Raw genomic sequence first — 14,263 nt, 5'->3', positions numbered from 1 at the left:
CAGGAAAAATAAAATAACATAAAAATACAGTGCATTTACTTCAGAAGCAAATTCACAAAAGATACTAAAATATACATTTAAAAAGCCTAACAAAATTTAGTGAGGTTTTTGCTTAAAACAAGAATCAAACTACAATTCTGTATAAAAAATAAAATAAAATGTTTTTATTATTTGTATGAATGTATTTTGATTAAAACATTTTTAGATTTGTCTGACTTGACTCAATAATTGATTTCAATAGTTTGGCACTAGCATATTTTTTAACAACGCAAAGCTCTTGAAAGCTTTTACTGTAAATACACTACCGTTTGGGGTTGGTAAGAATTGTTTTATTTTTTTTAATGTTTTTTGAAAGAAGACTCTTATACTCACAAATGCTGCATTTATTTGATTTTTAAAAAATAAGAAAAAACCATAATATTATAAATTATTATCATTATCATTCTAATATGCTGATTTGGTGCTCAAGAAACATTTTTTATTATTATCATTGTTGAAAACAGTTGTGCTGCTTAATATTTTTTTTAATAACTAGACATTAAAAACAGCATTTATTTGAAATAGTAATCTTTTGTAACATTATCATTTAATGTGTCTTTGCTGAATAAGAAGACATTCTTATTCATATAAAAATCTTATTTTAAAAAAAAAATCTTACTGACACCAAACTTTTAATGGTAGTGTAAATTAAATAAATAAAAATACAATACTGGGTAAAATATTCAGTTTCTCATTAGATTTAACTACTTCAACTTGATATTGAAGGAAATTTAAATATATATTTATAATTAACATTTCATTAATCAATATTTTTACTATATTCTAATGCATTCTGAGACTGCCTCATCTGTGAAGGATTCTGGCCCATGACAGAAGGTATCTTAGAAGGCAGGAGCTCACTAGTTTTGGAACAGGGCCTATGAATGGCTTCCAAAACGATTAACTGCTCCTCTTACCAATTAGATTCAGTTTGGAAAACAATTTCAGTCAGAAAGCTGAGCACACTGAAGCAATGTCCAGGGTTCAATGAGTTAAACTCAATCAACAGTATTTGTAGCATAAATGTGTTGAACTAACTTTGAATTTGGCCTTTATTACAAAAAACTAAGGTCGAAGTTATTTTCTGTGGTAATCGACATTACACAACAGAGGCTGTCGATTGAGCTTAAATTTAAATGGTAAATTCCATAGAAAACATGCAAACATGAGCGAAAACACCATCTTTCTCTCTCTCTGGCTCCCCGCCTCCCTCTCCTCCTCTCTGTAAGATGACCTGTCTGTTTCATACGAGGCCTGCTGCGCTGCAGAGAGATCTGACAGGCATGCATTTAAATGGGATTTCAGATACACAAACCATCTGCATCCTGACAGCCTGCAAGCTTATGAATATTAGAGGACAGATGCTTTAAACAACTGTGCGTGAGTCTGAATGCACACACTGGACATCGAGCTACATGAGTCCATTTCCACCACTTCCAGATAATCATACGTATATCCACAGATGTTTACCACCACAGCCGTCATAATCAACATCTTCCCTATAATCATTATCACCATAAGGGACACCATAATTAGAAATGGCAGCAATATACTCAGTGGTGTAGTGGAGGGTATACGCAGGTATACGGCGTATACCCACTTCTTTATCAGTCGAGATTCTGTATACCCACTTCTAAATCCTGGTGCGCGTCCTGCACTAGCCAAATCATGACAGTCCAGCATATGAGTAACTAATACAATCGTATGTGAATAAATGCAAATATTCTCTAAAAACATCCAGTAAAGACAGTGATGCGGTCAGGAACGAGACGTAAACACTCTCATGCAGTGTATGTTTCATTTATAGGCTACTCGAGCCGGATGGCACTCTCGGCGCAGAAAGTCCAAATCGGCCTCGTAGAAGTAGCTACTAACTACGAGTCACGACGTGCAAGAATCCAGCTATCGCTGTAGCCAAAGATATCTCTACTGTTGCAAAGCTGAATAAAAGAAACGTTAAGAATGTAAACACATGATTGCAACTATATGGTTTATGTGTGTTTTTCAAGTCATCTCCAGGTAATAAAAAGCATCTGATTCTGAATAATGCAGTGCTAATTGATAGCATTTATTACACTTGGCAATAGATAGGCTACTAGGCTACAAAATATATATTCTGCCTTATTCTGTGATAAACATGGGGAAAAATGTAGTATATAGGCTAAACAAATCATAAAATTGTCATTAGGAAAATACAGGAAAAATATTATAAATTATATAATATTATATAACTATATAATAGTCAAGCAGTGTATTTGATTTCTCAGCCAATTAAAAGCAAGAGGAATAATTAATAAATAATAATAATTGTAATAAAACCTGTCAATTAGACAAAAAGTTATCATATTTGACATTTCTGTCCCCCTCACTTCTGAAATGATTGAGAATCACGATTGTTTTGTTTGTTTCAAATGGAGATCATAATTCTCCCACAATTCTGAACAGACAACTAAACAAAATAGCATGCAATTTACTAGAGGTTCTGACAAAATGTCAGTTGCTGCAGTCTATTTATATTTGTTTATTTATTTTAATTATTTATTGCTAAATCTGCACCTCTTCTGTGGATAATATTATTTTCATATGATCCTTACTCAAGCAGCAGAAGTTAAGTGACAGTGTGCAAATATTACAATAGTGAACTAAATATGCAAAACTAGTTTTACATGTCACTGTTTATGACACAGGTCGGTTCATCCTTTGCCGGGTCATTTGAAAAAAAAAAAAAAATTGGGGGCATATATTAAGAGTATACCCACTTTTCCAGGCACCACTACACCACTGAACATACTTGGTATCCTCATCCTGTTCTGCTTAAAAAAATTACAAAAAATAAACCAGGTTTAGACACTGTGTAAAGCCTAGCTTACCTTTGCCATCTGTGCCTGCACTCCACTGGCCTTCAGGGACGCTACAGCTTTCTGTGCCGCCGCCGGACTGTCGAAATCCACAAAGCCATATCCTACACACACACATGTACAGAATAAGAGTGAGATAAGAGTTATTTATACACACTATAGCACACATATCTTAGTGTTTTTGCCAAAAACTGAAGAACTCTTTATCGGACACATTTATCAGATTTAAAATTCAAGGGTCAAAACAAGACCGCTCCGTTGTTTGTCTTATCACGCTGATCGTGGTGACACAAGAGAGTCTGCATGTTTGAGCACAGCCGCTTATGTCTGTGTGTGGGTTTGTATGTGTGCTTGGGGAGACAGGAAACGGCCATTTTGTTCAAGGCTCATGCTTGTCAACTATTTCCTCAGTAACAGGACAGAGAAGGATTCAGCCTGACCTCACCCCTGCTGGAAAATCCAGCTTAAAGGAAGAGTTCAGCCAAAAATGAACGTTCTGTAATTATTTACTCACACTTATTTCATTCCATTGAAACTCCTTCTTGGAACTCAAAAGGTGTATTTTTGACATACACTGTATGTTGGCCACTCTCTTTACAGTGCATGAATTATAGTTTTTCTCTTTATACGTATGCATGTTTAAAGAGACAAACTATAATTCATTCACTATATTCAAGTCTTCAAATCATGCAACAGCTAATGAACATAAAAAATGGGGTTTATGTACTGCTCTTATTACCATGTTCATGAGAGAAGTAATGTTGAACAATTCATAAATGAATCATTTTTTTTGAGTTTCAATCTATCTTTTCAATGAATCTGTTGATCCAGTGCACACAAATGGACTGAATGAGTTGTCCTCAAATGAAACTGATGCTGAACTCACTAATTCAATGATCAGGTTGCAGCAGATAGCTAACTGGATGGGAAAATTATCATTAAATAATGACTCAAAATTTAGTTTGTTCCTCACACAAAGATACTGTATGAATTGAAAGGATTTGGAATATAGAGCACAAGTAGTATGGACTACTTTTGTGATACTATTTTAATTACTTGACACTTTTACATCCTAATTGAAGCATGCAATTTCTAATTTGAGGGGGAAAAAATGTTCCACAGAAGTAGTAGACAGACAATTTTGAAACATATTATGTAATTTAGTAATTTTTAAAAAATAAGTATATTTAAAATAAGTAATTTTTTTAAATTATTATATATTTTTAGTTATGATGATGATGATGATGATGATTATTATTATTATTATTATTTGGGACTAATCCTTTTGGCAGGTTCCAGAGGAGTTTACATGGAAAGATTTCAGATTTCAGAAATCATGACTTTAAAATAAAAATAGTAGGGCTGTCAAAAAACTTAACATAATTATAATGGGGCCCAAGAGGGGTATTTAAATAAAAAAGTTAATAAAAATTAATATGTTTATATCATATTATATTATATTATATATTTTGCCTGGTCAACCAGCTAATAGGCAGCTTAGATAATTTAGAAAGCAGTTACCATGTTTCAAGTTTCAAAACACAGCTACCATTCCAGCAGGGTCCATTCCGCCACCCAGCTCTTTAACCAAACATTTCTTTGGCAGCAAGCGAGAGAGAAGATCCATGACTTCCTTTACGATGTATCGTAATAAAAACTGCAGTGGCGGAGGTTCTTAAAGACCCTCAGTACATTTGAGGCACATTTGAGGCAGTGTGTCTTCATTCGGCGGAGGCATTCTCACCATAAGCCTTTCTAAACTCTAAACACACACACTCTCAAAGCCTGACTGACATTCGAAACCACAGATGGCAGAACGCAGAGCTTTGGAGAGGCCACAAACGGCTGAAGCCAACAGCTCTATATGCCAGACATATGTGTTCATTTACACACGCACACACACCTTACATATAGAACAACACGCCATCCGCTTTGAAGCCTCCCAGTAAACATGGAGGCGAGAAGGAGAGGGACAAAGATCTCTACAGCGGAGAACTGAGCCGTCCAGATGTTCCAAAGACTGCAGATGTTTCATAAGCCTAAGAAAACAGAGCATGTGTGTGAAAAAGGATTTCTTGTAGACTGTTCTTGATCCAGAGAGAGGAACACTTCTGGTTTGAGAGATCGCTGCGAGCATTCCTGAGGTCACTGACCAAAAGAGCTGAACAGCAGCCATCAGGAAGTGGGCTGAGAAAGAGGTTTCAAGCTGAAGAATGCAGGGATCAATTCCTATTAACAATGTGACGCCCAGAACCAGAACAGGCCTGAAAAGGAACTCGACAGAGAGGTAAAAAAGATAAAAAGCACACGTTTGTGTATAGACATCAGGCATATGAGGTTTTGGAAGCCTTACGTAATTAAATCCATAAATACAAATACGCCTCAAATGAGTGTGCGTATTCTCTCCCTTTCTTTTCTCCCTCTCTGTCTTTTTTCCTCGGATGTCAAAACTGTGGGGAAAAAAGAGTCTGTACACTACCTCCTCTTCCTCTGTGTATAATTCCAATTAGAAAAGGAAAGCGAGGTAGTGAAAGAGAGAGCTTGTTGGCGTGCTTGTGTGTTGTACGACACAAATATTTACGTTCACTCCGTTTAATGAGAGGCTCGTGATTGAGTCAAAGAGAAAATCAAACACACCCTCAATGCTGCCCACAACCCCCACCGCTGTCACCCTCTCCATCTGTCATTGCGGACAAGGGGAAAAAACAGCTGTCTGAAATTGGAAAATGTGTCTTTTTTTTTTTTTTTTTTTGCACAAACAAGTTCGCAATTACAGAGTCTAGCTGCCTAATGCAAAACACACAAAGTAAACATGCGATTAAACCATGTGTGTTTAACGAACGGCCAATAATCCATGTAAGAAGAGTGATTAAAAACGTTGCAGAGCTTGATAACTTACGAGTGATCTTCAGAAGCAAACGGACCGAACAAACTTGATTGTAAACGACCCTCGATGGCTTACTCTACCATACGGGATTAATCTGCAACAGATAGGCCTGTAATTGCAATCAATCGACATATCTTTGAAATGAATAGTGCATATCCTGTGCAACAAAAAAAAAAAAAAAGAATGGCGTGGAAGCAAGTAGAACAAACATATGTAGATTCACTGAAGCCGTGAATGAAGCGAATCCATCTTTTTGTTCGTTTCCTGTCTGATATCCTTGGCTCCCATAAGTCCTGGCTGGAAGCCCATCAGGGTGGAGAAGCCTGGCAGAGTAGGAGGGATGTTAACTCCAGGAAGTGGAAGTCCTCTAAAGCCTGGAGTGATTTCCTCTGCTTCCCAAAAACACCCTCTCTCTCCTGCTCTCATGTGGGCATTAATACTCATTTTTGGACATATTAGATGTGCCCTCAGAGAGAAAGCATGACAAAGAGAAAGACGCACACATGCATACACACGAAACAGGAGTAAAAACCTGCGGGACCCGGTTTGGCAGATTGTGTAGGAAGTCAGGCTGTTTATTTACAGCGTTGGCTGAGTGTTTCCTGAAAAGAGGTTGTCTGCTAAATCATCAATTTCACCCGGATGCTTCCCTCGCCCCTATGGCTATTTTTAAACCACCACAACTAGGTCCGGACTTTTCAAATCAACACAGGAGGAACCCTGTGCTTTTCCTCGCCGCGGCTAACCCTGTTAGTCACGCTAACCTCTTATCCGGTTGTAAAGACTTCACCCACAATCACGCTAGCGCGTTTCCTCCTCTAAAGATCATTCAGACAATCTCCAGACTAATCTGAGTCTTTTAAAAGCTGTCATTTTACAAGGATTATTGATTATTTTAAGTGAGACAGTGAATGCTCTCTGAGCGTGTTTTTAATGCAAGCCGATATTGACTGCGGTACTCACCTTTGCACTGGTTGGTGTTTTTGTCCAGGATTGCCTTTGTTGACACTATTTTTCCATACCTGCGAAGGACAAAGAGAACAACAGGATCAGCTCAAATGAAAGCAAGCTAGATAAATAAAGTACATTTCAATCTATTGCATGGAACTCAGACTTAGCATTTTATGCATCCTTTTATGCATTTTGTGTTTCATTAAATTATGTGGTGGAAATGAACATGATGGAAATGACATGTTAACACATTGTAATAAAATAGAATAACATCTTACTAATGCTAATTTCACAGTTAGCATTTTATGCATCCTAAATACACACCATTGAATAATATTTTCACACTTTTTGCATAATTTGACAAAATAACTGTAAATTTATTCATTTAAACACAACAATACTAATTTATTAACATTCATTTAAAAATGTATTTAAAAATATTATAAACAGTGTTCATATTTGCTGACACTTTTTGTAATAATTTTGTTTAAAGCTGTAATACTGTAAAAATGTAATATCTGTACTTTAAAGTTGCAATGAAATGGACGTAATTACAAATCCTTTCTTCATTGTGACATACATCCAAGTTAAAAAGATTATCAAACAAGAAACAAAAAAACTTAAAAATGGATGATTTAAAACATGCATTTATTAAATAGATTTTCATTGTGGACTGGGACAAAAATCTATACATGAAAGATCAAAAATGACAAATTTTAAAGCCAAAAATGGCACGTTTTAATGTGACTTTCATATAAGAAAAAGAAAGAAGTTAAAATCAGTTTAATAAAAGTCAACCCCTGGGACATACAAGTGCCCAAACTTGAAGAAAAACCCAAGTGTAATGTTTGCTCCGAACTTAGTTAATTAAAAAGTTTGAACCTAACTCAAAGAGTACGTTTAATAAAGATTTAGCTTAGCTTCATTAAAACCTTGACGAAGGGATGTTTATCGATACATCAATACCTTCCTTAACAGGACACCGTAAACAAGGGGAGGTTGATTTTGGGTGCAGGATGTGAGTCTCAAACCCCAGTGATTTAATTAAACGCTGGAAGCAACACAGAGCCCCAATCTACACCACAAAAATCCCCGCCCTCGTTTTCACTTTTTCACCTCAACTCACAGCACTGAGTACTCTTGTATTCTTCTAATAATCTTTCTCTTTTTTCTGTCTCTGCCCCACAAAACCCCTATTCACATAGCGAAATCAGTCTCATTGCAGAATCACGAAAGCGTCTGCACAACAGATGAATCTCTTTCCTCTCTGCAGTCCCTCTTTTCCCTTATTCCTCCCCTACCGCCTTCCTTCCATCCACGATGGAGGTAATAAAGTTACTTATCGCTTCTGTCTCCGCCTGAAGACTGGGAAGACTGATATAAGTGTGGCGCTCCTGATGTGACTTTTAATTAATATTTAATGCGGCTCCCACCTCCAGGTAAAAGCGGGAGACTATATTACCCACCTTTATAAGGATGGAGGCGTTTAATAAGGGAAAGATCATTTTACTGTCACTGTGAGAAGCGGCGTCCCATCGAGGCATTGTACTGCTGATGTCTGGAAAATGGCAGCTAATTCATCTCATATCCCGTATAAGCCCGCAAACGGCAAAGCTTCATAGAAGAAATACAAATAAATATCGTAAGCCACTGTAGAATGCTGCGAGGTTGAAAGAACAACCGTCGTACAAGGTTTCGTGTGAATTTATCAACAAAGTCTTCTGCAATTCACACCATCACACAGCGAGTAAGTGTGGGTGGATGTTTTTTGCGAAAATGGATAATCACAACTCTGGGATCGCAGAGACTCATTATAGAAACAATACTGGTTTTGTTAGATTTTTTTTTTCTTCCGTCAATATGGTTTGTCAGTAAACAAAGTAGAAGCCTGGGGGACGAGAGCAACCACATAACAGAGAGTGGAAGACATGAAAATGAGGAGCTCTGTTGGAGAAAGCATGTAGCGGACCAAAGTGAAGGAAACACATGAGAACCATTTGACTCGAACTCTTGATTTGCTGCCATTTCATCTTGCAAAACAAGTGGTTGGACAAACACAGGCGTCTCAGATGAGTGAGTGGGTCGGGGGTGGAGCTGAGGGAGGAATGTAGTCAACATAACTGGCAACGTTTCCGCAAGCCAGTGCCATGCCGCGGTCATGCACACGGATGTCTCACTAACACGAAACTCATGAACAGGAAGGTTTCCTCACAAACAGTTCTCTTGCAGCCAATAAGGGGGTGCAGGGAGCGAAATGTCCCTGTAATCATGTGCCTGTCTTGTTTTGTTTGTTTAGATGCTGATAAATGAAGCATTGCGAACTACCGAGGTGGGGTAATGTTTAATAGACAGAGTCTGTGGTTGTGATTTATAAGTTACAAAATGAAAGTCTTTGTTGAAACCTCAAAAACTTTAATGACCCCGACGTCGTACTTTCTGGTTAACGTAATGCTCTTTAGGATCATTTGTCAGGATGACACAGCTAACGTTGTAGCCAAAGGTGGAGGAGCTCACTGCGAGAACATCTGGCAAAGGGTCCTGATCACGCTCACACTCCACAATGAACTTCAGGGTAGTTTTAAGTTGATGGAGAGCCGCAGGGCTGGGATGTGACATTATTCTACCCAGATTAAAGGTTCATTATGGAATGTTGGCCTCTCTATCACCACCTGTGGCTGAAATACAAAACTTTCAAAGTCGTTTAATTTAGAAAATGGATTGGGGTAAGAACAGTTTTGAACACTGATTGTACTTCAATAATGTAATTTTTTTTTTGACATTTTGACAATCTTCTATAATGAACCTCTAATGACATAAATAATGAGTTCTGTCATTTATACATCCTCATGTCGTTTCAAACACTCACATTTATTTCTGATGCAATAACTACATATTTTTACTAGAATATAAATAACATTCGTAATAGTTATATGTGTCCCTGGACCACAAAACCAGTCTTAAGTCGCTGGGGTATATTTGTAACAATAGCCAACAATACATTGTATGGGTCAAAATTATAGATTTTTTTTTATGCCAAAAATCATAAGGATATTAAGTAAAGATCGTGCTCTGTGAATATATTTAGTAAATTTCCTACCGTAAATATATCAAAACCTAATTTTTGATTAGTAATATGCATTGCTAAGAACTTCATTTGGACAAATTTAAAGGTGATTTTCTCAATATTTCGATTTTTTTTGCACCCTCAGATTCCAGATTTTCAAATAGTTGTAACTCGGCCAAATATTGTCCTATCATAACAAACCATACATCAATGGAAAGATTATTTATTCAGCTCTCAATTAAAATGACTGGTTTTGACCCTTATGACTGGTTTTGTGGTCCAGGGTCACATATGGATTTAAAATGAGGGTGAGTAAATAATGACGGAAATCTAATTTTGCGGTGAACTTTTTCTTTAATGTGGTCTTAATGTCGTCAGCACCCAAAGACACATTAGCTTTACTAATTAGCATTGCATGCATTTCATTACAGCGTGCACATATGTAAAATTCATGCTGGCAAATCTCAAGTGTTATAAGTCACACTAATGAAGTGCTGAACCCTTGTTTTTTATTAAACACAAGCAGGAATGTTTTTCTGGAATGCATATCAATAGAACTGTTTTGAGGATTGTGTATCAGGGTTACTGCCGATCAACTTAAAACTGTTTCTATGGATGCTGACTTTTGATTAAGAACAAGATTCAAGTGTGTTTACTAGTTGAAAACTTTCAGAACCTCAAGCATGGAGTTCCCCTCGTGGATGGCTGGAGTGCCAAGAATTCGACCTTAAATAACATCAAGCCAAAGAGCCAAATGGTTTACAGTGAGAGAAGTTGCAAGCTACAATATTAGTAAACCATCTACTCTATGATATATGATGATTATGATATACAGCAATATTATAAACACAAGAACAAAAATAGCATATTAAATTATGTTCCAGTGATTCCAAACAAAACAGAACTGCAAATGAAAAATCATTCAAATCTAATTCATATTAACTTGACTTCATGGTGCAATAAATTGCTATCCTACATTTTAAATATGCTATTTCACTTATGTCACATATAGTGTGCCCAAAACATCCCGTTAAGGAAATACATTACATTTAGATGGGCTTTAAAAAACATTTAATTAACACATCAAGCATGATCTAAAATATAAGTATATAACAATTAATAATAATTTATTTAACAAAGATGCATTAAATTGATCAAAAGTGACAGTAAGTCATTCTATTTAAAACAAATCCTAAAATATCATGTTTTATAAAATATTTTGTGTTTTTTACAAATATATAAAATGTTTTGTGGTTTATTTTTTGACATATTTTGTGGTTTCTACAAAAATATTAAATATTTTGTGGTTTCTACAAAAATATATGCAGCACAACTGTTTTCAACATTGATAATAATAAGAAATGTTTCTTGATCACCAAATCAGCATATCTAAAGGATCATGTGACAAGAGTAATGATGCTGAAAAATCAGCTTTCATCACAGATGATATATATATATATATGTGTGTGTGTGTGTGTGTATGTGTGTTTATTGTATTTTTGATTAAATACATTTTTCAAAAACATTAAAAAAAAACTTAACTCCATTATAAACAATTTACTGGAGTCTTTAGGGGCCAATAAGAGTAGATTTATGGAGTTATGTTAAATACTAAATATTTCTATGCCTCAAACCTTGTTGAAGAAATTCACAACTATTAATATCACTTGAAGGCAAGTCGGCTGTGACAGACAGAATCAAAGAAAGAAAGGAGGCAACAACGCCCTTACAATAACAGATACTTGGAGAGCTTTAATTAGACTGCTGATACCACACACACCAAAACCTCTTGTCAAATACCACTGCTCAGCCAGAACGTGGGATCACAATGTTCTAACTCCGGTCATCTGGATGAAAGAACCATCTCTCCACACTGACCAGAGCAGAACAGGTCCAAAAGAGATGCCCACAAATGACACACACAGGCCACCACCCTTTCCAACACAGCACACACTGAACCCTCTGAGCACTTTAGTCAACCCACAAGCACACAAAATCAAATCAACATGAACACAAAAAACTGTAAACACCACATGAGGTTAACCAAAACGCCTAGAACGACTTTCAATGAAGATAAATATATTTCTAGATCCACACGCACACTTTTGAAAGATCGCGACATGGCTCGACGTGCTGTGACAGCCCAAGCTGGGAGCAGATCCCAGCTGATTTGATCACCGTCAAGACAACGCGTCATGTGTACGAAGCTTTCAGCTGCAGTGTGTGAAGTGCTAATGACAGTTCTCAAAGGGCCGTCACACACTCTGATCTGTGTTTTTATTTTCCCCAGAGCGCCGGCAGCCACGGATGCCGGACCGTTTGATGTCTCGTGCCGAGAGATGTGAACCAGCATTCTTTCAACTTCTATCCAGGTGGGTGTGTAGGATCTCTTAATTGGCTACCAATGCAGCTGTCTCGTCTGACACACCACTCGACACTTCTGTGCCATGAGTTACAAGCATCTGATGTTTGTTTGTACGCTCGCTTGCACCGCTGGATTTGAGAAAGAGGCCCTGTGACTTTGCAAAAGGAGGATTCGCTTTCCTAAAGCGCTATGGCTTCGATTTACTGAATGTTTGCATGTATAAAGCCTTGGCAAAATTTGATACAAAGTACAAAAAATGTCTAAGCTGAGACATGACTCAACATACAAGCAAAAAGTATTCATAATACAGTATTTCTGCTCACCGCATAAAGTGAAATTTACAGCAAAAAACCGGCAGCTGTTGTTGCCGAGACAGTAGCATTTTACTATTTAATATATAATAACAGTAGTACTTCAGGTGTTAAATTAAGTTTTTATAGTACAAAACAGTATATTTCATTATCTGATATAATGTTATATATATATATATATATATATATATACAGTGGAGTGAAAATGTATTTGCCCCCTTCCTTTTTGTTGTTGCATATTTGTCACACTTGAATGATTCAGATCATCAAATACATTTTAATATTACACAAAGATAACTCGAGTAAATACAAATGCAGTTTTGAAATAATGATTATCATTTATTAAGGGAAAAAAGCAGTTTAAACCTGCCTGGCACTACGTGAAAAAGTAATTGCCCCCTAAATCTAATAACTGGCAGCAACAACTGCTTTCAAGCGTTTGCGATAACTGGCAATGAGTCTTTCACATCGCTGTGGAGGAATTTTTGCCCACTCTTCTTTGCAGAATTGTTTTAATTCAGCCACATTGAAGGTTTTTTCGAGCATGAATGGACTGTTTAAGGTTATGCCACAGCACCTCAATCGGATTTAAGTCTGGACTTTGACTTGGCCACTCCAAAACCTTAATTTTGTTTTTCTTGAGCCATTCAGAGGTGGACTTGCTGGTGTGTTTGAGATCATTGTCCTGCTGCATAACCCAAGTGTGCTTGAGCTTGAGGTCACAAACTGACGGCCGGACATTCTCCTTCAGGATTTTCTGATATAATGCAGAATTCATGGTTCCATCAATTATGGCAAGTCATCCAGGTCCTGAAGCTGCGAAGCAGCCCCAGACCATCACACTACCACCACCATGTTTGACTGTTGTATGATGTTCTTTTTATGAAATGCTGTGTTGGTTTTACGCCAGATGCAACGGGACACACACCTTCCAAAAACTTCAACTTTTGTCTCATCAGTCCACAAAATATTTGCCCAAAAGTCTTGAGGATAATCAAGATATTTTTTTGGCAAATGTGAGACGAGCCTTTGTGTTCTTTTTGGTCAGCAGTGGCTTTTGCCTTGGAACTCTCCCGTGGATGCTGTTTTTGCCCAGTCTCTTTCTTATTGTTGAATCATGAACACTGACGTTAATTGAGGCAAGTGAGGCATGCAGTTCTTTAGATGTTGTTCTGGGTTCTTTTATGACCTCCTGGATGAGTCGTCATAGCGCTCTTGAAGTAATTTTGTTTGGCCAGCCACTCCTGGGAAGGTTCACCACTGTTCCAAGTTTTCTCCATTTGTGGATAATGGTTCTGACCATGGTTCGCTGGAGTCCCAAAGCCTTAGAACATGTCAACCATTTTGTTTCTCGTCTGTTCTTGAATTTCTTTCGATTGCGGCCTGATGTGCTGCTCTTTAAGCATGCTTCACTTTGTCAGAAAGGTTCTATTTAAGTGATTTCTTGATTCAACAGGTCTGGCAGTAATCAAGCCTGGGTTTGGCTAGTGAAATTTAACTCAGCTTTCTGAAATGTGTTTAATCACAGTTCTTTCATGATTTAACAGGAGGGGGCAATTCCTTTTTCACGTAGGGACAGGCAGGTTTGGACAGCTTTTTTCCCTTAATAAATGAAATCATCATTTAAAACTGCATTTAGTATTTACTTGCATTATCTTTGTGTAATATTGAAATTTGTTTGATGATCTGAATCTTTTAAGTGTGACAAATATGCAGAAAATAAAAAAAAAACAGGAAAGGGGCAAAAACCTTTTCACGGCACTGTATATATATATATATATATATATA

General features: G+C 36.9%; 1 protein-coding gene across 4 annotated transcripts in view; it reads right to left on the bottom strand.

Annotated features, from left to right (window-relative positions):
• The window catches only part of rbms3 (RNA binding motif, single stranded interacting protein), a 164,750-nt gene that overhangs the window by 94,654 nt on the left and 55,833 nt on the right, over positions 1 to 14,263 (bottom strand). For all 4 annotated transcript variants that reach the window (XM_058745715.1, XM_058745713.1, XM_058745711.1 and 1 more), the window contains 2 exons: positions 6,748 to 6,806; positions 2,910 to 3,001 (listed from right to left, as the gene is read on the bottom strand). In XM_058745715.1, the coding sequence (XP_058601698.1) occupies positions 2,910 to 3,001; positions 6,748 to 6,806 (151 nt within the window). The remainder of the gene's footprint in view (positions 1 to 2,909; positions 3,002 to 6,747; positions 6,807 to 14,263) is intronic.

The sequence above is a fragment of the Onychostoma macrolepis genome, chromosome 16 (genome assembly GCF_012432095.1).
Source record: "Onychostoma macrolepis isolate SWU-2019 chromosome 16, ASM1243209v1, whole genome shotgun sequence".
NCBI lineage: Eukaryota > Metazoa > Chordata > Actinopteri > Cypriniformes > Cyprinidae > Onychostoma > Onychostoma macrolepis.
Note: the sequence above shows the minus strand (reverse complement) of the source record. Positions and strands in the feature narration are given on the sequence as shown.